At 42.0% G+C, this 25,584-nt stretch overlaps 2 protein-coding genes across 3 annotated transcripts; one reads left to right on the top strand and one right to left on the bottom strand.

The window, feature by feature from the left end:
• Positions 1 to 1,137: 1,137 nt before the first annotated feature.
• Positions 1,138 to 12,181, top strand: stk24b (serine/threonine kinase 24b (STE20 homolog, yeast)). Its single transcript, XM_010740237.3, has 11 exons — positions 1,138 to 1,923; positions 4,136 to 4,366; positions 4,697 to 4,753; positions 6,979 to 7,087; positions 7,384 to 7,541; positions 8,665 to 8,850; positions 8,953 to 9,101; positions 9,326 to 9,446; positions 9,605 to 9,673; positions 9,835 to 9,971; positions 10,062 to 12,181. Exons 1-11 carry the CDS (start codon positions 1,882 to 1,884, stop codon positions 10,096 to 10,098), a joined length of 1,296 nt encoding a protein of 431 aa, XP_010738539.2. The 5' UTR covers positions 1,138 to 1,881; the 3' UTR covers positions 10,099 to 12,181.
• Positions 12,182 to 16,115: 3,934 nt separating this feature from the next.
• slc15a1b (solute carrier family 15 member 1b) lies at positions 16,116 to 25,469 on the bottom strand. 2 transcript variants are annotated; one of them, XM_027291348.1, is made up of 24 exons: positions 25,419 to 25,469; positions 23,822 to 23,872; positions 23,589 to 23,614; positions 23,306 to 23,390; positions 22,975 to 23,116; positions 22,619 to 22,738; positions 22,433 to 22,532; positions 21,588 to 21,678; positions 21,417 to 21,500; positions 20,873 to 20,955; positions 20,691 to 20,777; positions 20,515 to 20,604; positions 20,365 to 20,409; positions 20,234 to 20,266; positions 20,034 to 20,122; positions 19,807 to 19,888; positions 19,587 to 19,703; positions 19,368 to 19,508; positions 19,086 to 19,132; positions 17,736 to 17,843; positions 17,536 to 17,644; positions 17,314 to 17,451; positions 17,070 to 17,177; positions 16,117 to 16,971 (listed from the first exon to the last, which is right to left on the bottom strand). In XM_027291348.1, exons 2-24 carry the CDS (start codon positions 23,826 to 23,828, stop codon positions 16,723 to 16,725), a joined length of 2,181 nt encoding a protein of 726 aa, XP_027147149.1. In that variant the 5' UTR covers positions 23,829 to 23,872; positions 25,419 to 25,469; the 3' UTR covers positions 16,117 to 16,722.
• Positions 25,470 to 25,584: the final 115 nt, after the last annotated feature.

Here is a 25,584-nt window from a genome sequence, read left to right as displayed (position 1 = left end):
AGTACTTGTTTTAGCACATTCTACTTTAGTACTTTTTGTAAATATGTACACTTGTGTTTTCCCTCCTTGACTATTTTTTCGCTGCTGTAAACAAGTGAATTTCCCCGTTGTGGGATAAATAAAGTATTATCTAATCTTATCTTATCTAAAAGTTAATGCATAATTATTATTGGTTATTAAATGCCAAGAGCTGTTCCTCATGTCCACTGATTCATCCAGTTGGAGTGCAAATGCCTCCTCTGTTTGCACCCTCACATTCACCATTATTTTGGTGAAAACAAAAATTGGCGGACCCCCTGCAGTGCATCTGCGGACCCCTAAGAGGTCACGGACCCCTGTTTGAAGACCCCGTGCTGTAAAGGATAACAATGTTAATAATAAGCTTGATAGCAGCAATTAAAAACTATATATAGTGTGATTAACAGTAAGTAACATATGTAAACTATATATATATATTTAGTATGATTAACAGTAAGTAACATATGTAGACACGTCTATATATATTGTGTGATTAACAGTAAGTAAGATGAGGCACAGAGCCTGCAGGGTGTCCCAGAATAATGTGAGTTTCATTTTATTCAGCCCTGTAAAGCGGGTGTCTTTAACCTTTTCCAGCCCAAGGACCCCTTGGACAAGAGACAAACAGAGCAGGGACCCTCATCATCATCTAATTCATGTTTTTAAATGTGTCACATTTGAAGCCTGGCCTAAAGTAACTTTAATTTGAACTTTATTCAACTTTTATTTTACAGTTTTTAACCTATTTATACACTGGGTTATACTGGGTAATGTATGTGTTTATGATTAAATGCTATTTTTTGTTCTTGTTTGTTTTTGTTTTTTTGTTGTTTTTTGTTGTTGTTGTTTTTTTAAGTTTATGTTCTACCTTAGTACTTGTTTTAGCACATTCTACTTTAGTACTTTTTGTAAATATGTACACTTGTGTTTTCCCTCCTTGACTATTTTTTCGCTGCTGTAAACAAGTGAATTTCCAAACCCCTGTTTGAAGACCCCCTGCTGTAAAGGATAACACTGTTAATAATAAGCTCGATAGCAGCAATTAAAAACTATTTTCTCACACCTCTGGCCCACGGTCCATGCACCTGGCAACCAAACACCTGGAGTCAGGATGTTGTTGTTGATCCGGATCCGGATCCGCCCAGCTACAAGGCGTCACAGCACCGACAAGATGGCCGAGAGTACGGGACGAAAGTGAGGGAGGAAAAACAAAAACACTGGCGGAGCAGATCGTTGCCGCAGATGCCAGCAGACCTGTAGAGCCGCCGGGGCGCGAGTCACAGCGACGGTTGAGGCTCGCGGTGAACGGTTGCGTTCGGTGCCTCGCGGAATGCGCGGACAGGTCGCGTGCTTCCGCGCGAGCTCGCTGACGGAACGTTTGTTAGCCTGCTAACGGGCTAGCCATGATAGCTAGCTGACAGCACAGTTAGCGGAGAGGATAAAGTGACAGCCGGGCGCTTTTTTTTTGTTTTTTTACTAACAAATAGTCGTCGCTGCTTCTTTGTTCGGTTTGTTGCAGCAGTAAAAACTCCACGAGTGAGCGGAAAACACCGTCAAACGCGCCGGTTAGCTGCTAACGGCTGGTTAGCACACTAACATTGCGGATTTCTTTAGTTAGCATTTAGCTCAAACGTTTGTTAGCTGGCTCAGCTGTTTTTTTTTTGTTTTGTTTTTTGGATGACTTGGAGCTCGCTCCGACACAGTCAGCGTATGTGGAAGGACGTTTCTTTCTTTCCACCCGAGACGGTTCTCACTGGGTCTGTGTGAGCAGCGGGGCGTCCTGGAGGATTTGCTAACGCTACACGGGGACTGTAAACAAGAGGTGAAGCCGAGCGGCGGAGCTGAACGAGCCGCAGCATCACCATGGCTCATTCTCCAGTTCAGGGTAACCTGCCGGGGATGCAGGTAAGCCAAATGTGTTCAGAGAACACAATGTACACTCTCCGACTCCCTGCTGTGGCGTTTACTTGCACACCTTTTCCAACATCTGTTTGGACACCTCGTGAAATCTCAAGTTATTTGTTTTCAAAGACGATGAAGCGTTTGAATGATGCTGCAGTGCATGGGACGCCACAGAAAGTTAGTCATTAGTTTGACAACCAGCCTCTCTCCCAAACACAAACATGCGCATCGAAGCTAAAAAATCCGATATTTTAGCCCATGCCTTGAAAGCAATCTAGCTCTCTCCGGGTCCCCTGTACAAAGACACTATTATGCACACATGAGCCTTGTTCTCGCCTCTGCTGCTATCTTTAGGATTTTGCCTATAGGGGATAATTGTGTTGGGGAGATAACTGCCCTAATGTAAACTGCCTCATGCGCCACATTGTGTTCTCCATGCAGGCTTGTTAGCAGAAGTGGATGTAGATGAAGAATCTGGGGGAGGATGCACCACAGGCAGACACACTGCTGGGATTTTGGCACCATTAACAGCTCTTTTAGTCCACTTAGAGCCATGATAACTCATGCTTCGTCGCTGCCAGGTGATTGTTGTTAAATTAAAGAGCTCGTCAGTCGAATTAAACGAAATCCACGCTGCAGCTAAAGTCAGTAAATTCCTCACCCTTTGACTCGGGATCTCATGTTCCAGTTTGAACCCAAACAAAGCATCTTATTGTTAATAAAGTTGATGAGTCATATTTTATTGCTTCTTAATCCGCTCTGCACCCATATCTTCCATTAAGCGGAGTCACTGTTTAGTTTTCTTGAATAAATCTCCTTCGTGGCGCAGAGAGGATCCTCGCTCGTGTCAGGCAGCTGTTTCGTTTTTTAAAAAAAAAAAAATCTCTAAATGGGAATATTGACCCATTCTCTGCTCCCAAAAGGTCATATAAGGAAGTTGTTTTTGCGAGCGCCCGCTCTTGTGTTTCCCACATAACAGCCTCTGGGGAGTTAAGTCATTTTAGTTCACTTCCTGCTGTGTTTTTTTTTTTTTTTTTCATTAATCTCTGAGATACACATGCTACAGTGTGCCACCCCAGTAAAAATGGAAATAAGGTTGTCGTTGGATTCACTGAACATGTTTTCAGCTGACTAATAAACACTTCACAGGCCGTCCTAACACAGTTTGAAATCATGCAACAGCACTTGATCTTCTCGCTCTTGTTCTTCAGGCCTCAAGAGGAGCTATAATTATGTCTCCGAGCGTCTTTTTGCTTGTAAAAATATATGATGATGGCTATATATATATATAAATGGTTTTCTCCATGGGAATCAACATGTTCCACGTCAGCGTCACCGTCAAAGCTTCATAGGTGTTTGAAGCTGTGACGACTAACGGGATGCAGCCCTGACCCCGTCACCTTTGGAGGCCTGCTATTGGCTGTGATCGAGGGAGGACGTCGCGGTGGTTAGATGTAATTGTAGTTCTCGGTCTGCTAGTTTTCAAACACTTTGCGGTCGCCGCAGGAGAATCACAGCAGGACTCGAAAGTTTCATTTAACTTCTTTCCGGAAATCTTGATGTTTTACTGAGAATTCGTTGACTCAGAAATCAAACAGCTTCACGGTAGAGCTGCGGTGATTAGTAGATTGTTTAATAAGTCAATTGCCAGAAAAAACAATCCAAAACCTTTTTTTTTTTTGCTATTCTTCAAGCAAAAATGCCAACATATTTTCAGTTTCTGTCTCAGTTCTGAAGATTTCCTGTTTTATTTGTTTTCGTCTGTTTATATTATTGCAGATTGAATATCTTTGAGGTTTTGAGCTGTTGTTCGGACCAAATAAGATATTTGAAGAAGTGCCATTTGACTCTGACAAACTATTTTCCGACGTTTCACAGACTAATCGAGAAAATAACAAACTCCAGAGGTGCGGCAGGCTATACACTGTTATTTCAGGCACATACTTTGATTATTTTAACCTGCATGTTATCCAATTGTTACACTCTTTCCCCTTCGTTCTCCCGTGTCTCTCTTTCTCTGTAAACTCAAGGTGTTGCAATGAATGAATTAATGTATCCTGTAAGAATGGCACCCTGCTGGTGTTTCCTATTTACTCCCCGACATTCAGTTCTTTTCAAACATTCCTTTTTTCTTTCTTTCTTTCTTTCTTTTTGTTTTTAAAATCCGCCTTCCCTTTCCTCTCCTGCTTTGTTCTCCCTCCCAATCAACCGCCAGAATGCCAAAGCTGACCCGGAGGAGCTGTTCACCAAGCTGGAGCGCATTGGCAAGGGTTCTTTCGGCGAGGTGTTCAAAGGCATCGATAATCGCACCCAGAAAGTAGTCGCCATCAAGATCATAGACCTGGAGGAGGCGGAGGACGAGATCGAGGACATTCAACAGGAGATCACGGTGCTTAGCCAGTGTGACAGCCCCTTTGTCACCAAGTACTACAGCTCATACCTGAAGGTTTGTTTCACATAATGTCACAGGATGAGTTCTTAGTTGAGTCTTTTTGCCTCGGTTCCACCCATAAATCAAACCTCCGAGTGAGTAAATGGGATGAGACATGAAAGGATTTCTCTTTCTCTACCCACTTTTACCCTGAATAATCCCAAATTAAAAAGGGATTAGCCTCAGACGACTTCAGACACCCACCAAACCCTCATTAGTGTCATCATGACTTGTTTAGGAGTGCACCTGGCTCTTGACACCACACAGTAATCCAGTAACCGCCTTCATAAAGCAGCCACGCTGTACTTAACGGCCCCTTTTCTTTCTTTGTCTCCACTCTTCCAGGACACTAAGTTATGGATCATTATGGAGTATTTAGGTGGAGGCTCGGCGTTAGATCTGGTAAGTGATTCCTGCTTCATGTTTTCGTCCCACTAAGCTCTGTACTGTCGGCCCGATCACCCAAAAAAGAGTGAGATATCAGAGTTTCCCCAGGAAACTGGCCAGCAGAGATAGTACGCACTTCCTACCAACTCACAATACTGTGAAAAAATGTCTTTAGCTAAAGAGAGAGTGCAATAACAAGACAACACGCGGCCATGTGAAGCTTATCCAGCTGCTTTGTTATTCGAATAAACTGATTCACTCAGTAGCATTTGAGTGTTGACACCTCCTCTTCCACAGCCCACACATCACCTTCAGATAGCGGCGAGGTTTTAGGTGCCACCAGCAGATTTTATGCTACAGTCAAGTAATTTGTCCCGACATCACAACGTGCCGCTCTGATTGGTCACTGATTGACTGATCGGTCGTCAATCATGCAGACATCCTGAAGCATCTCGTCTTGTATCGTGTCCGGTATCAGTGTAGTCACTTGACGATGACTATAAATAGCATCACTTAAGCTGCAGAACTAACTTCTACCTGGTCAGATGCTCAGTGCATTTCATTGGCCTCATATCACCTCCTCATGACTCTGTCCTGATAGAAAGCCGCAGTTACTCCTGATAACCCGCAGACCTGATGGTGAATTCTGTGTCTTGGGATGGAGATACAGTAGTTAGGGAAGTAGTAGAACGACAGAGTATGTGGTGAGGACACTGAGGACTTGAATTGGTTTCATTCATATCCAACATTGGAAAATCCTGCCCAAGACCATCTTAATGTATCTGTAGTGCTCTGTGTAGATAGTAGAGTTGCACGATACCCACGGTATACACGGTACCCCGCGGTGTCAAATCATAACCGTCGCTACTATACTAGAAATTTTACACAACGGTACTACCGTGGATTACTATACTACCGGTGCCAGTCTCCGCTACATAGCGTCCGCCTCTGCTCTCCTCCCGGCTTCTCACTGCATGCTACTCCTTTGTAAACAAACCAACATGGAACCGCAACCGAACTACACAGCTGCTGAATGATTGGCTGTTTGCCTGTTACTGGTGACGTCCAGGGATATGATAGGCTGTTTCCGCACGCTGGGTCCGCCAGTCTGTTAGCTGATTGGCTGTTCGTGTGTTTCTGCCGGCAAGAACGAACTCCGCAAAGACTCCGCTCGATAGAAACTCGCTTCAAAACAAACAACAAGCTAAAGTTCTGTCTCGCCCAGACACGAGACAACACACTCACCGTGGCAGAAGCACCGGGCCCGAGCAGCGAGTCTGCCGTGGCGTCTTCGTCAGTGGCAACACTAATTTTGCTTAAAAAACAAATGTCGTTGTTTCAAACTAACTTGTACAAATACATTGCAGTTTATAAAAATAATAATAATAAAAAAAGGCCGCAGTATCGCGATAATACCCGGAACCGCGATACTTTGTCTGGTATAGTATCGTGGTTACTCATTTTGGTATTGTGACAACTCTAGTAGATAAGTCTGGTGATATTCTCTATTTATGTCATCGTCATCAAATTCCATGGAAGACCAAAAACCAGCAGCACATTATGCCATATTCAGACCAGTCTGCACATTTATTTGAGCGAGCATAGTCTGCAAAGTTGAGACAGCTTTGGAGAAAACCAACCAGATGTCACGCTGTGATGGAGGGAGAGCAGTGGTGGTTGAGTGAGCTAGAGAGTGAAGTTGAAGAAGGAGCGAGAGAGCCAGCGAATGTTGTTTTCTGATTTACACAGGCCCGCACTAATCACAGCGACACCTGATTTGTGTGTGAATACGACCTCATACTGAAGACATAAATCTCACAGTCAGCTCACAGATCCAGTTTGTTATTTCTTAAATTAGCTGGTCACTCCGTAGTAAAATTTGAAAAACAGTGCATCAGGTTACGTTAGGGACTGTTTTCAGCAGCGGATGAATCCACATGTGGTGATGCAGGATGGTGTGTGTGGGGCTGTGTTAAAACAAACTACACACTAACAGTGTGTGTTCATGGAAATGAAAGAACACATGAAACATTGTGACTCATTGAGGTGTTTTCAATAGTTTTTGCACAACAATAGAAGTCAGAGGAGAAAGATATATTGAGCTTTGGAAACTGACACAATATTTGTTAGTAGGATTAATATATTGTTGGATTGTTGTCAATTAAAACAGTATCAGACTTTGTGTGACGTCATTTTAAGTAAACTGAATTAAAGATCTGTTTTTGTTTCTCTTCTTGAAGATGGAGCCCGGAGCTCTGGACGAGACCCAGATCGCCACGATCCTGAGGGAGATCCTCAAGGGCCTGGAGTATCTGCACTCTGAGAAGAAGATCCACAGGGATATCAAAGGTAGCTGACCGACCGAGAGTGCTGCTATTAGAGGAGGCGGGGTCCAGCCGACTAAATGGCATCAGTGAACACACACAAATATCACATAGCACCTTAATGGTATCGACGCCCACTTACGGTTTCATTCATTATCCAGTCTGCATTTCATCGGGGGAATTGAGATGAACGCTGCAGCGGTTCACTAAAAGGCTTTTGACAGTTGTTCCCTCTTTATTAAATAAATTGGTGATGCAGATAAATGGCATTGACAGACGTATCTGATGATGCAGCCACGTGTCTGTCCTCCCCTCCCGCAGCTGCCAACGTGCTGCTGTCCGAGCAAGGCGAGGTGAAGCTGGCAGACTTCGGCGTGGCGGGACAGCTCACCGACACTCAGATCAAACGCAACACCTTCGTGGGCACGCCATTCTGGATGGCCCCCGAGGTCATCAAACAGTCGGCCTATGACTCTAAGGTAAGGTCGCATAATACTGTAATACAATAGTACACTTTAAATGAGGTCATCCATTTATACAGTGACGATTCAGAGAGAACAGGTCACCACGAACCATCCTCATTCCTGACGGAGCGCTATGACCTGCAAGTTGAGGGTCACATGCAAATCTGTTAGCATTGTTACACTGGCATGTCATGCTGGATGATTTCAGTAGGGACTGACTCATTTGTTGTCTGTTTACTGCGCTCGCATTGTGCCGCTTCCTCTCCATTATGAGAGACTTCTTCAGTTAGATCCTGTCGGAAGTCACTGGGTGAGAGAAAACAGAAAGTAAGTTGTACTCGATCCTTAAATGCAGATTTGTGTTGAATCATCAGTATGGACCCAGATGTCGGCTTGACTCTTTGGACTGTGTGACCGCAGCACATGTGGAACTCGTCACATTCGTGGAGTTTGGTTTTATCAGAGGGCGGGACTAAGCGGAGGTTATTTTAAGACTGACCGTGATGTGGTTTGATCATAAGTTGCTAGATTTAGAACAGCCTCACAATTGAGCTACAGAGCTGTTTCTGGTCACAATAGTCTGAGAACTATATATATATATTTATTTTCTAAAAGTTGCTATGTTTATTAGAAAATGGATTTCGTAAGCCCTGATGATACTCGTCTGTACCAGATATTCCTTTCAGCTGAGTACTCGCTGGACATTTGTTTACAAGAAATCTCCACAGGGTGACTTTAAGGCCCCTCAGGGTGCCATAGCACTTTTTATTCTCACTGCGTGCTTCTCTGTTGAGCTGCAGTCCTTCCTGGCACTCTGTGGCTGACTTTAATTTTAAATATTTGGCTGACGTTTCTAGTTATTTTGAGCCCAGTTTTTGGCCACTGCAGCCACCTACGGTGAAAGGTCAAGGACTGCAGAGGTCGTGCTGAGATTCATTTGCTGTGTCACGACAGAATACACCAAAATTAAAAAGCATGGATGAAGTACTCTAAAGCTAAGGAAGGTCATACAGTGATCAGCTGTGTGCGAGCTCCATAAATGACTGTAGAGAGTCCAGGTAATAGAGTATCTGATCCCTGCCTCGCTCGTGTGTTTTTGTATCAATATTAAGTAAGTTATTGTCGTATCTTCCTCCAGGCTGATATCTGGTCTCTGGGCATCACCGCCATCGAGCTCGCGAAAGGTGAGCCGCCCCACTCGGAGCTCCACCCCATGAAGGTTTTATTCCTCATCCCAAAGAACAACCCGCCCACGCTGGAGGGCAACTACAGCAAACCGCTCAAGGAGTTTGTGGAGGCCTGCCTCAACAAAGAGCCCAGTTTTGTGAGCGCCTTTTCCATCTTTTAAGGATTCATTTGACTTTGAGCGTGTTTCTCCTGACTCCCATCACGTGCTCGGCTCACTCGCCTGCCTTCATTTCCACAGAGGCCGACTGCCAAAGAGCTGCTGAAGCATAAGCTGATCGTTCGCCATGCGAAAAAGACCTCCTACCTGACGGAGCTGGTGGACAAGTACAAGAGGTGGAAGGCAGAGCAGTCTAGAACCACAGAGTCCAGTTCTGATGAGTCTGACTCGTGAGTCCTCCTTTCTCTTGGTTTCTGCTGCACGCTATTATCCCAGCAGCTCTTCTTACTGAAGTCAGTGTGACACACACACATCCTGCTGAGGGAGAGAATCACCCTCTGTGCTGCTTTTTCCCTCCCACATTTGTTACGATGAGCTCTAAGCACTTAACATGCATGACTTCATTACTCATTCCGATAAATGTTCAAAGCCTCTTTACCGTCTGCCCAATCAGAGAGCAGGACGGCCAGGCGTCGGGCGGGAATGATTTTGGCAGCGACGACTGGATCTTCACCATCCGGGAGAAGGACCCCAAGAAGCTGCAGAATGGGGAGGGGCAGTCAGGGGCAGACCAGGTGAGAGCTCAGAGGCACATTTGAGGACTAATGGCGTGATGTTATTTGGAGACATATGCACTCTGTGCTGATTTAAAAAGATTCCCCCTAAGGTGAAGCTGCACTACTTTAATTTCCTTCCACTCCTTTTGTTTTCATCCCTCTCTCTCTTTCCGCAGACAAAAGACATTCCAAAGAGGCCTTATTCACAGAGCCTGGCCACAGTCATCTCTCCTGCATTAGCCGAGGTAAGGAGCTCCGTCTGCTTTACAGCCAGAGACAAATAAGTCATTCATCTGGCCCCAGCACAACCTTATACACAAATGAGCCTCTGGTCTGTTTCATCTCATTCATCCCGTGATGAGCTAAGCGAACATCTGCCTCTTCACCTTTTTCTCCTCGCTCCCAGCTGAAGGCGAGACAGGAGCAGGTGAACGGTAACCCCATGGTCCTGGATGAGCTGAGGGAGGCCATCCTGCTGGCCGAGGAGGCCTACCCAGGCATCTCCGACTCCCTGGTGGCTCACATGGTCCACAGGCTCCAGAGGTAACGCCTGATTGCAATGGAGCAGAATTCTCAATCATGTCCTTTTATAGTTTTAGACCGATCTACCATTCCTCTTTCCTTTTCTTCCAGCTTCTCCACAAGCAGGACATCCTCCTCCTCCCCCTAGTGATTGGCTCTCTGCCCCAGCCCTGCTCTCCCAGGCCCCCACCCCCCCTCAACACCACAGCTAGGTCAGTGGGTTAAAAGCCAGGGTCAAGTCATTCTCTACCAGCTGACCACATTTGACCTCCCGTGTCGGGCGGGGGGGGGCTAATCTAGCCTGTAAAAAAAATTACTGGACTCCAAAGCAGAGGACAACAGAGACTCTGGAGAGCTTCTTTTAGCCATTAAAGAGAGAAGTTCTGGGGGCAGCAGAACTCGTGACATCGTCTGTGAATGGGAAAAGACTCAAAAGTCAGAGCAACAGCCAAGTCGGACTCTGGGCTCTGTATACGTGGGACTTCTCCCGAGTCTTTAACATGGAATTTGCTCGACGAGGAGCCCGAAAATCTCCTCCCTCCCCCCCTCAAACACAAGAAAAGACTTCAACCCCCCCCCCCCCCCCCCCTCTTAATGCAGGCGTCATATCCCCAGAACCTCTGAAAAGCATGCTTGATGAACCTGCAGGGATATTATCTTAGTGTGTAAGCTGCGTGTGTGTGTGTGCGTGCGCGCGTGCTTCAACACACAACAACACGTGTGGGCACCTGCGAGCGTGTTTGTGTGCGTGTGCACGTGTGCTCTCGCCGTATGTAAGACTCCCTGTTAAGGCAAATTGCAGCATTCTTAATGAAACCTCAGGTAAAGTGCTTTAAGTGGACTTTGTCCTCCGAGGCAGTGGGAGGAGGAGGAGGAGGAGGAGGAGGAAGGGGTCGCCATGCTGTACATGATTACGAGTTGTCATTGCGGGAAATGAATCACTGTGTACAAAATGGTCATGCGCATTTTGTAGATATTGATAATGTTTAAAAGTAGATATTTAAAGACTTCAACAGTAACTCCCAACAGACAGAACAGAAAATGCCTTGCCTTTTCCAGAACCACGTCTGCGTTTTCGGCATTTCATCACACAGTTCAGTTTGTTTTCTTTTCCTCGTCGGTGAGTGAAATTCAGTATTCATCAGTGTTTTCTTACTAAGCGACTGAGCTCCAATCTTCCATTTCAATCACCTGCTGAATCATCGGACTAACTACGATACTAAGCTTACTTTGTTTAGAGGCTTTGTTTTTGTAGTCGGGGTCGGGGGGGGGACTCTGACTTTTACTTATGTTTAGACAATTTAAGTCGAAATTGTTTAGGACAAGAATAAAGGTAGATGTGTGTCGACAGCAGCTCTTAATTCAGAATAACGATTGAGTGGAGGAGAATTACACGGGGGGGAGCCACGCTGATATCGTGAAGTATTACTTTCCCCTCGGCTTGTGATTTCTCCTCAAAGCGGAGGTGAGGAATAACCCGGCATCGTGACACTCGCTCGTGGCCAAAACTAAAAAACCGTTAGATCAAGGACAAGCCAAGCTGCAGAGATCACCGCCATCCTTGTTTCCCTCGCTCCAGACATTTCTGTTCTCACTTCCACACACACACACACACACCACGCTAGAAGTGCCATGTCCTTCTTTTACGCTTTCACCAGATGTTTGTAGTATGATTTGCACCTTTTTTTTGTTTTGTTTTGTTTTTAAAAAAAATGAATTTTGAATCCGTTTTTTTTGTTTTGTTTTTGTTGCACTTTGAAAGTGTCGAGTATTTAAAGAAACCTGTAAGAGGAAAAAACACAAAATGAGAAAAAGTTGCTAATAGCCATGTTTTACTATATGTTTACTTAAGAGTTCCAGAATTTACTACTGTGCTAATGCAGCAATAATGTTGAGGAGTTGCATCAAGACGCACTTGTCAACACAGGGATTGAAAGAAATATCTGATATTTTTATAACTGCAAAGAGTTAAGTATGGAAATATGGAATGCTTTATGGATATGGGCACCTGCCTCTGGCAAAAAAAAAAAAAAATCTATACCTTACAGAAAAACATATGCTACGGAAATAACTACAAAATGTGTACATTTGGTCTCCTTTATCATAGCTGACAGTTTATAGTACTGTATATAATCTTTGCTTGTGTCATTTGAGAATTCCTGAGTTAAATGTAAGCTCCTTGTAAGCTTTCAAAGTGACATGAGAAATAAAGATCTAATGCTAACTGAGAACTGTGCTGCTCCTCTGTGTGTGTTGTGGGGTTGAATATGGAACGGTGATTCAACATGTTCTGCCTCAGTCTGTTTAATTTGACCCTTCCTTCAAGTGTCTTATGTATGCTCTTGATCAGTTCTAAATTTCACGTTGACTCGTGTACATTTAATACATTATGACTACCTAGTTGTGTAAACCTTGAACTGTATGCAGCCTCTGTTACACCCATCCTTGTGTGTGACTAACAGTTACCACTTTGCTCAAACTTGGATTAAAAAAGCAACTTGTCAAAATACTTCTAAATACTAATTTGGATGAGATATTTGAATATATTGAATTGACAAAAGGCTTGTAGTACCTGGTCTTCCCAGGTGGTCTCCCATCTGAGTACTAACCAGGTCTGACTCTGCTCAGCTCCCACCATCAGGCGTGTTCAGGGTGGTACGAGTATGTGACACTTGTAACCACAGTTACCAGGAGCTGTGAGCTTTTTCACTTCTCTTTACAGACAGCAGGGGGTGCTGCTGCCTCCTCAGCAGAGACAAAAATATGGGCACCAACTGTCACAGGTTACTTCATGTTAGTCTCCCTTGGGCTCGTATGTATTTGTGTGTGTGTGTGTGTGTGTGTGTGTGTGTTCGCATGAATATGTATGTATGTTCATATGTATGTTCCTATGAATGTATGTATGTTGATATGAATGTATGTATGCATGTTCATATAAATATGTATGTATGTATCTATGTATATATGAATGTGTGTTTGTATGTTCATATGAATGTATCTATATATGTTCATATGTCTGTCTGTCTGTCTACTGCCCACATTGTTTATCTGTACAGACTCTGCACATAGCTATACACACCTTACACCTTTTGCCCGGAGTTTCTGTGCTCTGTCGTCCAGCAGGTTCTCGTGGATCGTGGCTGCTGCTGTGATCCTGCATGACGCCCACTACATATATTATTACTGTCATTATTACTACCATATCTATTACTGTAATCATTTTTATCATTCATTATAATTCATTGTCATTTTATCAGTCATTGTACAATATGTTTGTGTTGATTTGTCCTGTACACGTGACATCCATTGCACGTCTGTCCGTCCTGGGAGAGGGATCCCTCCTCTGTGGCTCTTCCTGAGGTTTCTTCCACATTTTTTCCCTGTTAAAAGGGTTTTTGTGGGCAAGTTTTTCCTCACTCGAACCGAGGGTCTAAGGACAGAGAGTGTCACTCCCTGTACAGATTGTAAAGCCCTCTGAGGCAAATGTACTTTGTGACTTTGGGCTATACAAATAAAATTGATTTGATTTGATTTACTGTAAATATTGCATCTATTGCACTGTTCTATTTGCACTTCTGATTAGATGCTAAACTGCATTTCGTTGCCTTGTATTTATGCATGTGTAATGACAAAGTTTTTATCTAAACTAATCTATGTATATATGTTCATATGAATGTATGTATATATGTTCATAATGTATGTGTGTTCATATGTATGTATGTTCATATGAATGTATGTATATATGTCCATATGTATGAGTGTTCATATGTATGTATGAGTGTTCATATGTATGAGTGTTCATATGAATGTATGTTCATATGAATGTATGTATATATGTCCATATGTATGAGTGTTCATATGTATGTATGAGTGTTCATATGTATGAGTGTTCATATGAATGTATGTTCATATGAATGTATGTATATATGTCCATATGTATGAGTGTTCATATGTATGTATGAGTGTTCATATGTATGAGTGTTCATATGAATGTATGTTCATATGAATGTATGTATATATGCCCATATGTATGTGTTCATATGTATGTATGTATGTTCATATGAATGTATGTTAATATGAATGTATGTATGTTCATATGTATGTATGTATGTTCATATGAATGTATGTATGTTCATATGTATGTATGTATGTATGTATGTATGTATGTATGTATGTATGTATGTATGTATGTATGTATGTATGTATGTATGTATGTTCGTATGTTCGTATGTATGTTCGTATGTTCGTATGTATGTTCGTATGTTCGTATGTATGTTCGTATGTTCGTATGTATGTATGTTCGTATGTTCGTATGTATGTATGTTCGTATGTTCGTATGTATGTATGTTCATATGTTCGTATGTATGTATGTTCATATGAATACTTTCAAATCCAGATGAGATATACTTTGACTGGTAACAAAACAGAAAATGATCATATATTTTACAAGTTACATGACAATTTACACTTACCCGCCACAGTTCTGCCATTAAAGCCATTAAATATAAAAGTCTGTATCCAAGCGAAAAAGTGAACATTTGTAAGACAGTTCATCACCTCCAACCTATTGGTAAAATATTTGAGGTCTGTTGGGTTGGATTGGATCCAAACGAAAGAGTGGAAACTACAGGTGATCAACTATGTGGACCTATAGCTCAGTTTGGTAAAGCGCTGCTTCTAAGCTGTGAAGTTCTGAGTTCGAACCTTATGAGGTGCAGTGGCTTTTGAGGGTTGCGTCCAAAAGGAAGAGTATAAACTGTGGAAAAGACATCTCCACCTGTGTGGGCCGATAGCTCAGATTGGAGTGCTGCTTCTAAGCCATACACACATTCATATAAACATACATTCATATGAACATACATACATACATACATACATACATATGAACATACAAACATTCATATGAGCATGAATACATACATACATACATATAAACATACACACATACATACATACATACATACATACATACATACATACATATGAACATACAAACATTCATATGAGCATGAATACATACATACATACATATAAACATACACATACACACATACACACATACATACATACATACATACATACATATGAGCATACATACATACATTCATATGAACTGTCTTGGTTGGTTCAGCCCTGCACCAATACACAAAAGGTACTAGGGGGAAAATCATCTCCACCTCATCACTTGACATAACTGTTGGATATGAATGAGAAACCACATGCATGTGCATTAACATGGCTTTTTTCTTTCTCTGTGGCCAGAATTGTCTGTCGTCGTCTTGGCTTGAGGAAGCTGTAAATTTGTAATTTTGAGACTCGCAGTAGCAACTTATAACAGATCAGATAATGTACGAGTAAAAACTGTTATTGAAATGATGATGCAGCATCTTCAAAGAGTTTTATGTATCAACAGTGTAATAATGGTTGGAATTAGATGGCGGTGAAACATGACATTATTTGTAGTTATCAGTTGCTACAGGCTCCCGTTCTGTCTTTTCTTTCCTCTTGGGGATCTCATTGAAGCTCACCTTCAGGGTGACGAGAGAACATTAGCTTGTGGAAGCCGCACTGTAAAGCATGTGACACACTGCCAGTAGGTCAGAAAGCTGGTCTGTCCCACATTAGAGGACTGGAGGGTTGCATAAGGCTCTGTCAGTTTAGCTACTTTTTTTACTACTGGTATTTTAAGCTTATTTATCTTTTAAAAACAAAAAAATATTACGTTATTGAGTTATCATTAAATAAAGATTTGACCATCTATGTCTGTGTGTCTTTTGTGTTTATTCAGTGTAATATATGTATCAAAAATCTATAAATACTAATTCTATTAATAATATACTAATATATTGGCAAAGATTTTTAGTAATCCACTAGATTTTCATATTTCATCAATACCGCTTACCTAAATGAGTTCAGAGTTGTCAGCAGCGCCCTCTGAAATACTATGCAAAACTTATGAGATCATCTATCATTTAGATTTCCTAAACCTGCATTATGAGATTGGAATTCAAAATGTTAGGTTAAATATCTGGACATTTAAGTTGTCCACTTACAATATGTAAGATATTTACTGTATTAAATCAAGAAATGACCACATTGTGTCAGAGATTAAGAAAACATGCTCAACTGAAATATGACAATACTACAATATGCACAAAGAAGTGTGTGTTGTCGTCCTTGCCACCATCTTTATTGAAGCCAGGCCAAAATGAAATCTGGGGTTGAATGTGGAATATGATTCAATATTTTCTGCCCCAGTAAGCAGTCTGTTCAATTTTACCCTGGAGCAGGTAAGAATATCATATAAAAGGGAATATATTACAGTACATACAACACTGTGCTTGGAAATAAATACAAATGGTTGGAATGGTTTGTTGGTGCACTTCAGTACATCACTAATATCTATGAAATGTTGCCACACAGTGCAAAAATAATTCATTGTAAACACAAATTTACAACAGCAAAAGCATAAATTACTTACTAATAAAGATCCAGGGGTTTTAATTATGAATAACCTAAAAAGAAAGAAAAATCAAGGTTGAGCCAAAATACCGCCAAGATTTCTCACTGAAACAGTCTACCAAGACTGGAACCATCAGAGCCACATGTCTGTGTTCTTACAACTTCACCTTCACATTCCTTCACTTCACCACATTCGGTCATTCATTCATTCATTCTAACCACTACATGTCCAGAAGAGCACCAGACTGCATTGACAAAATGACCAAAAAATCTTCAAGTGCTCTGATGAAACATTTGAATAGAGTCACTTTTACATCTTGGTCTGGTTGGGTTCCTCCTCGTCAGAGCTGGAGTCAGAATTCGTCCCGTTCTCGTAGAAGTTCTTAACTGAGTCCTTCTTGTCCATCTTCAGACTCTCCTTCTTCTTCTCTTCAGGTTCCTCCTTGGCAAACTCCGCCTCTATCTTGGCCGGGTCGATGTACGTGTAGAAATGGGCCATGAAGGCAAAGATGATGCACACCAAGATCAGCAGAGAGGCGAAGAGGATGTACTCAGCCCACTGGTGAAAACAGAAAACATGTTATTTTGGAGCCATTATTGTGTTGGTATTAAATGAATTTTCCCAATGGTCAGTGAGAATACGCCACCTCCACCCACCTGATCATCCAGTTTTATAACCTCAGCAATGGTGAGCACGATGATGTTACCTACGGCAACAGTTAGCAGCCAACCAGCCTGCAGCACGGACTTCATGTTGCTGGGTGCCTGGAGTGTAAGAGGAGATTCAAATTATTAAGACACAGATTTTACTATCCAATGCAATCCACTTATTGTGTGTGATTTAGTTGTTTCCAAACTACTTTTGCAGTGTTGTCAGACGTTTGAGGAAAGCAGCCTCTACCTGTGAGTAGGCGAACTCCAGACCAGTGACAGAGAAGACCACCTCGCCTGCAGTGATGAGGAAATACTGAGGAATCTGCCAGGCCATGTGCACGGTGTTACGCTCGATGTTCAGCACTGGTCGGATACTGTCTTGGCACTACAGACACAGATATGTACCCAGATGTGTTACCTCAAGTTAAAATTACAGCGATTATTCACTCAAAATATCTTCATAAGTTACCTGTGGAAATGGCACAGTCGGCGGGATGATCAAGGTGTAAGAGCTGCCAAAGCCCAGTTCTTGAGTGTACGTGCACTCACGAGTACCATCAAAGATCCGGAACTGTGCGCTAACCAAGAAAAAAACAACAAAAAACTGTCAGAGGTACAACATTTCTCCAGTACGACTGTATGCAACATGTAGAAATGAACCAGCCTTACTTTCCCCGTGGCACTAGAACACGTTCCGACATGTTGTTAGGGACGATTTTCCCAAAATTCTGATCGCCCACAGTTACATTCAGGGCTGAGCCAAAACCATTAAAAAACCTGTGGGACAAAGGAGGATGGAAACCCAAAACCATGAAAGATATTTCTGTATAACTAACAGGATCACAAAACATTTACCCCTATAATGCCATTCGTATCATATTTGATACATGAGTTTCTGAGACCTCTATCTCATCAACACCAACAATACTTGCCTTAAAAACCCGTTGTATGAGAAGTCATGGTGAGAATAACCTCAAAATTCTAAGTAATTTTTTAAAATAAGTTGTTCATTCATTGAAAGAATGCATATTTATTAAGTAACTCATTCTTTATATTACAATTTAATCGTGTTAAAATGTCTGTATCAAATTTGATACAGCAGGTATAAAATGTATTTTTTCTCCAAACTGTCATTTCTCGTTTTTTGTAAATTAATCTACATAACGCTTACTAAAATACAAACACACACTATTTTGATGACTTCATTAATCTAATTAATCACTGAAATGCCATCTTTAAATACGTTTTGAGTATTTACAATAACAGTTCCTCTGAAATAATGTCTATGCTATATGATATGTCTATTTTTAGATGTCAAAAAGGCTAGAGGGAGAAGAGAGAAAGAGAAAGTACATTGAAAATGTCATCAACGTGATAATGGATGGTGATACAAGTGACATAGAGAAGTTGGCAGAAGATGATGAGGATGAGGATGAGGAATGGACTCCTCAGGACAGGCAGGAAAGTTCAGATAGCAGTGATGAGGAAGACAAACAAGAGGAAAGTGTAGCCCAGACAAGCACAGACGAGGTTCCAACAGCACTGCATGGGCAATCACTTTTCATATGTCTACTGTGGGAAGTGTAAGGTGCATCTTTGCCTGAACAAGGTGTTAAAAGGTGTTGAAAGTGTTATGTGAAAAAGAAAAAAAAGGAAAAAGTTCATGTTCATGTTCTATCATTTCAAAATGTTATTGACCAAACTCTTTTTTTGGGCTAAAATTAACATTGTTGTAAACAAAAATTTGCCAAAAACGCCCACTGTATCCATTATGATACAAAAAATATCTCATAAACAACATGATATAGCAAAAAAAAAAAAAAAAAAATGTGGATTTTGTTATAAGAGTTAAGAAACATCTCAGTTCCAAAAAATCAGAATTTTCTGGCTATTTTTTTTGATGGGTCAGGTCTTTTTTCGAGGATCACAAGAAGACAAAACAGAAAAGTAATTACACGTAGCCTCTTAAGACTTTATACAAATGAATTCCTATAAGCTTCGGAACAATTAGAAACTTGCCTGATAGCATTACCGCCCTCTTCTGGTTTGGATTCAAGGTCCCTGAACTGGAGAGAGAAAAACACATTAGAGCCTCCACATGTTAAACGTTTTCCCCCCCATCATATTAAAGTAGGAACTACTCCATGTCAGGACAATCAAATCTCTGTGGGTTTAGGTATGATACAGAGTCAAATGAAAACATTAAATATTGGTTTCAGCTCATTCGTAAAAAGGTTTAGAAGGGAAGAACTACATTCAGATTCATAATTTCAGTTGGACTTAACCCTATCTGGTGCTCACCTGTTTGTACATGGGACTGACCGGACCCTGGATGATTACCATTGTAGTCCGATTGCCATCTGGTATATCAGCTTGTACACTGGTATTAGAGTTCAGAAACAGTTCAAATGGTTCATCAAAGGTCAGGTAATCCGCATTGGCCTGTGGGAGAAAAGATAAGTCAATATATCCTTTCTGTTTGAGTACATGTTGGATAGTTAGTGTGTGTGTCTGGGGTACCGTGTAAGGCGACAGGGTGATGTTGTAGTGTCCGGCTTTAACGTTCAGCTGCGTGTCAAGCATGTTGATGAACTTCGTTTGGCCTTGTTTGCTTGATGGGAACTGTGGCATGGTTTTCTGGAAGGGAAACGGAGATGTGTGTGTGTGTGAGAGAGAGTTTTGCTTCATAAACATGTCTAAGTTGCACAGTGTTGTATGTTTTTATGTGTGTTACACTCACATCAATCTGTATCTGGACCAGGGCAGCAACGATAAAGGCGAGAGCAGCAAGGAACATCCCCACAGTCATCCTCTTCAATGGACTGCAGAAATATAGCAATCGTATTTATAAGAATAGATATTTAATCAAAAAACAAAATTTAAAAATGCAATGAACCGAGACACCAGAGAGTGAAAGGAAGGTAATATTTTCCATCACACAGCAATGAAAGATAAAAATAAACTCACGTGAAGTTTAATTTGCACTTGTTAATCAGCGGGTAGATCAAACTGTCCATGATGGGCACCAAAGCCAGGATCAAGATCGGGTTGACAGTCTGGTGGAAGCAGAAGGCGAGTCACAGATTTGAAGCCTGTTCTTTAGATCCACATCAACTGCCTCAAGAAACGCTGAAACAAAACGAGTATAATCAACACAAGTGTCCTACCTGCATCTGATCGGGCTGGATGATGAGAAATCCCTGTTGAAAAAGAGACAAACAGAATCTCAATTTAAAAAAAAACTCTTTTCCGATGTTTGCCTTCACGAGGTGTGACATAGCAGAAACGAAACACTTACAAAGTCGCCGTTCATGGTGGTCGCCTGGAGGGTCCACCTTGAGCCCTGTGGAGGAGATGCAGCTCTTCTTTAGTCTGTCATTTGATTCTTTTTCTTTCGAAACCTGTCACTTATTCACCATTAAGTGTCGAGGAGAAGATTTGTAGTTACCTGCTGGTCAAAGAGAGCCCAGAACATTGGCAGAGGGATGTAGAGGAACAGAACCTTCACCACCATCTTCACCTGAGCAATCAGGAGTTTCTGGAGCCAAACATAGGGAAGGATTATGATCACTGACTGTACTGTATTGATTGTTGCATGTACTTGCATATGTATACTACACTTACATTGTATTTCTCCTCAGCCCAGTCCATCCAGTGATCCCTGCGAGGGTACTCGGAGGAACGATGCCTAAACCTGTTCTTGATGGCAAACTACAGATAGCAGGAAGGACATTTTCATGCTGTCAGTTTTGTTTCACATATGGTTCTATTTAAAAGCACCCAAACAATGTTTAAAAGCCACTCACCCCGATGCACTTGCAGACTTTAACCAGGATGTTGCCTTGAGGGGCCGTCTTATTGTACAAACCACTACCAACAATGAACACGACTGCAGAAATGATCCAGAAAATAAAAGAGGTCATTGTTGGAACTTATCTTCTATGCACTATAAATATTCACAGTGTCACTTTCTTAGGAAATATACTTTATAGCGGGGTGATAAAGGGTTTATAAATTATTCAGTAATCAAGAGTTATAGCTCCAGGTAATTTATGACCTAGAAGCTGTCCTTATCTTTAGTTCAAGCTCAGTTTAACAGTCACGTGTTTTATACAGCTGCAGTCATAATGAAATGTAGGAAATAAATGAATCAAGAATGTATTAAAGAGGCACTTAAGTTATTTACCATTATACAAGTTGGGGAGAGACATAAGACACAACTGAAGTAACCAAGGGTTCAAGCCTTTGTATGGGTCAAGAGCCAAAAAAAACACTGGAGACTACAATTCCCATATCCCGTGCAATTAGTGGTAGAGGTAGTTGTAGTAGTAATAGTAGTAGAGTTCTTACTCAGAGCTACCACCATGAGAGCAGCAGGGACGCCAAAGGCCAAAGGGTAGCACTTCTGCTGGGTGTGAATGCCACACTCCTGAGCTGGAAACCACAGCACACAATATATAAATTCAATATATATACGATATTATTTGCATATTTTACATTCTGTGATCAGCTTTGGTGTACCTCTGAGGATGGGGGTGATGACGGTGGACAGCAGACTGCCGGCATTGATGGACAGGTAGAAGATGGAGAAGAACGTGCTCCTCTGCTTCTCCTGTTGGACACGGGAAGTTTGGACAAAACACATGCACCGTGATTTTTCCTAACCTCTTACTCTGATCTTGCATAACACCTCATTTCACCACAGGCATTAATATTATGATGTAATCCCTGGTCCTGGCCTTGAACAGTGTAATAAAGCGTGTTATGCCCCAGTCTAGCCTAGGGCATAACGAGAATTGGCCAGTTGGGAGAGGAGGCCGGTTGGCCACCATCTTGGCTCTTTATATATCCAGGTGGTTTCTTAGCTCCATCCAATCATGGGCTAGTGCCTAGAATTATTCCACCAATCATCTCCCAGGGATGGCACATTCTTATTTACATATTAAATTAACCACAGTCATAACAAGTGACCAATGTACCCTTTGTTATTAGTTAATAAACAACTGGCTGGAATGAAACTGAGATACAAGAAGTGCTGATGCGATGCCTGGCTGAGTGAGCTTGCTTTTTAATTGCAGTGTGTGTGTGTGTGTGTGTGTGTGTGTGTGTGTGTGTGTGCACATGGAAGTAAAGGAGAGAGGTACTCCTGTCCTGCATGTGATGTGTGCATGCATGCATGTATGTACCTAAGGGGAAGGTCAATGTTTATGTTTTCATGACTACCATGTGCACAGTGTGCTTTCACAAGACTGCAGAAGTGTTTATGTAAGTTTTCTCATGTGTATGCAGAGTGTGCGTGCGTGTGTGTGTGTGCATGTGTGTGTGTGTGTGTGTGTGTGTGTGTGTGTTCTGGAGCCACATCTAACCTGATCGTCAGTAAACTGGTCTCCACCGAAGGCAGCCACGCAGGGTTTGATGCCTCCTGTTCCCAAGGCAATGAGGATCAAACCCACCATGGACAGAGCTCTGAAGGCCAAACACAGCACAGGCACAATGTCAACACATGTACTTAATGTACTCCCGTCACACGGATCTGAGCGCGTTCAACTCACATGTGGAAGGTCATGTTGTCGGGGGTTCCATCCCTGTTTGCATCTGTGATGTCATGGATAGCACTTATTGCCATGACAATCTGTCCTAGCGTGTAAACGATGGACAGGTAAACAATAGTCCTGTGCAGAGGGTGGAGGAGGAGGAGGAGGTGGTGGAGGAGAAAAAGAGTGAGACGTTAAACGGGTGTACATCAGGTACAGATAGAGATAAGATAGACACGGGTCAAAAATCCAAGGATGAAATTTAACAGCTGATTCTGTGATGTACTTTGACCCCAGCACATGAAAACACACCATATATAACATCATGTATGTGCTACAGTATATTTAGGATTTTGGTGTCTTCTTAAACTCACTTGAACTTGCCGAGCCATGAATCAGCCACGATGGCTCCCAGGATGGGTGTCAGGTAGCAGAGAGCCACAAACGTATGGTAGATGGTGGTGGCAAAGTCATCATCCCACTTTAAGAAGTACTTAAAGTACAGCACCAGCACGGCTGCAGACAGGAGGATGCAGGGAAAAGGGTATTCAGAGGTTAGGAACCACCAGGCTTAACTCTACTGTATACTCACAGGGAGCATTTTTCTGCAGAGCAAGTATTTGTACTTGGACAAAGAGCATCTTAAAATATGGATAAAGCAGTTTGACAACAGAAACTATAAAGATCCACAACAAACCAACTCACCTCGCATGCCATAGTAGGAGAAACGTTCACAGAACTCATTGACCACAATGAAAAAGATGCTTATTGGGTAGCCACAGATAACAATCTGTTAGAGAGAAAGCAGAAACTTCAGCGTATTAAATAACAAACTTAATGTTACATGCGAATAACTTACATCATATTTAAAAAGACTTCAGATACACTGAGTTAGGCTGAAGCCTGGATTTGGATTTTTATGCCATGATGTTGGCTATCATAGCATTATTATAAACTCTACTGAGAGGACATTAACAGTTGGACTTACACTTTTTGACTTCTTCTCCTTATATCCTGCAGAAACGAGGAAGTCAAACATTATGTAACGTGATCATTTATGCAGATAAACACTGTTTAATGTAACCAACTGAACGAATGCAGTCAGTTTGCTACAAATAATTGTATATTTGTTATAAGTTCATGTGTATAAAGCAAAAAACAGTTGTGATATATCTGTAAAACCCAAGATGTAGTGGGGTCATAGTGCAGATTGGGACTCACCTTCCATGACTGCGGTGTGTGTCGACTTCGGGTCCCCTCTCCGAATGAATCCTTCAGCAAAAAAGACACAAAGAGAGACTGGTGACCCCTGTTCAGATCCACGACACGAAGACCGAGCCGAGGCCTGGACACCTTCTTATATAACCTCCCCTCCTGGAACGCCCACTGATGCTGGACTGTGGTTCATCTTGTCCAGCACCACCCAACGTGCAAGTCACCATTATTCCTCCCAGCTCCTCATGAGTGTGTGTGTGTGTGTGTGCACGTGTGTGTGTCGGTAATTACTTTACGACTTAGGGAACTCAGGTGCAATCACAGAAGAGGGTCTTGCCTTCCAGATAAAGAGCAGTGTTCACTGTTTGTTTCTTTCCAAACACAAGCTTCATTAGCAGTAGCCACTGTGTGTATGCACTATATAAATCATATACTGTGTGTATACATAAAGTGCATGGAGTACTTACCTTTAAATAAACTCAGGCTACATAAGACAGTAACAGATGCAACATATGAAAAGCTCACAGCAGTATAAGTCTTGCATTCCTGTCCAATAAAGACACACACAAACACACAGCATGATGTTTAGCAGGCCATATCTCTGGAGCTGGAGTGTTTGTCCAGTCAAAGTGTATTTGTGTGTGTCAGTGTGGGTCAGCAGGGGTGGTGGTGGATTCTGTCAGTGATCAGAGGTGGGATTAGCTGGTGTTTTTACATGACACAGAGCACCGCTGGGTTTTTACTGGAGTCAGCATCCTGATTTCCCTCCCGTCTGTCGCACAAACCATTCACTCCGCTCACAAACACACGCACAAACATCACAATTATTTCTAACTGATAATACTGTATCCTGCTATGACACATTATCAGCCAGCACAGCATTATCACGTTACACCCTGAACATAAACTGCATATCATAAAGCCATAGCTGTATAACTGACAGAAGCTTTTAAAAGTCAAAAAGTACGACTGAAAACATCAATAAATAACATTATTAGTTATATCATTAACTAATCTGATAGCTAAGAGCTGCCTGCACTTATTTTTTTAGTAGTTAAACGCATTAAAAGCTACTGTTTACAGATTTTATACAGCAATGCAAAGCGGTACAAAGTATATGGGTGATTGGCACTGACAGTAAAAAGAATGGGAAGTGAATGTGCGTGTCAGGTTTCTAAAAAGCCGATTTGAAGCTCTAAATCTGTGCAGTGGCCACCGCTATGATGGTAGTTCTGCCCCTTCCGCCTCCCGGATAATCTAAAAATCGATGAAGACGTGTATCATTGGCAGACCTGAGGTGGACTGAAGACGCCAGGGTGCTCAAACAAGCCATCTGTAATGACAAACATCCACACTCTCAATCCTGCATAACTTTAAGCCTTAATATAATGTGAACAGGTGAGTTGTATATAAATTCACCCTCAGTACAGTTGTCATGAACGGGGAAATTATCTATAGAGACCAAAAGTGTTTTTTGTACCAGGCTGTAAACATGTTTATTTCTGCTGTGAAGTTGGACATTTGAACATAGGGACTTACGGAGACTTGAAGTGGCTGTGCAAGGACTTGCAGGTCTATTTTAACAGTCCATTTTTGAACTCACCCACAGTAACAGCCGAACATCACGAGTCCCTCCTCTGTATTTGAGACAAAAGCTGCACTGACAGATGTGGCTTCTGCTTCACAGATAAGAGACTGCTTTGAATTATATCTGAGATAACAGCAGAAAACAACAGTAATGACAATAAAACCACATGACCTCGGTGATC

Source organism: Larimichthys crocea, chromosome XIX (genome assembly GCF_000972845.2).
Source record: "Larimichthys crocea isolate SSNF chromosome XIX, L_crocea_2.0, whole genome shotgun sequence".
In the NCBI taxonomy this organism is placed as follows: domain Eukaryota; kingdom Metazoa; phylum Chordata; class Actinopteri; family Sciaenidae; genus Larimichthys; species Larimichthys crocea.
The sequence above is the reverse complement of the archived record's forward strand: the minus strand, read 5'-3'. Positions and strand labels throughout refer to the sequence as shown.

Bases quoted from the DNA above. Each gene is read 5' to 3' on its own strand.
- stk24b (XM_010740237.3), top strand. From the start codon at position 1,882: ATGGCTCATTCTCCAGTTCAGGGTAACCTGCCGGGGATGCAG. The intron at 9,102-9,325 runs GTGAGTCCTCCT...CTGCCCAATCAG, and splicing joins AGTTCTGATGAGTCTGACTC to AGAGCAGGACGGCCAGGCGT. The intron at 9,674-9,834 runs GTAAGGAGCTCC...CCTCGCTCCCAG, and splicing joins TCTCTCCTGCATTAGCCGAG to CTGAAGGCGAGACAGGAGCA.
- slc15a1b (XM_027291348.1), bottom strand. The intron at 20,605-20,690 runs GTAAGTGTAGTA...GTTTGGCTCCAG, and splicing joins GGGCTGAGGAGAAATACAAT to AAACTCCTGATTGCTCAGGT. The intron at 19,133-19,367 runs GTGAGCACCAGA...TTCTCTCTCCAG, and splicing joins TCAGTCCCATGTACAAACAG to TTCAGGGACCTTGAATCCAA.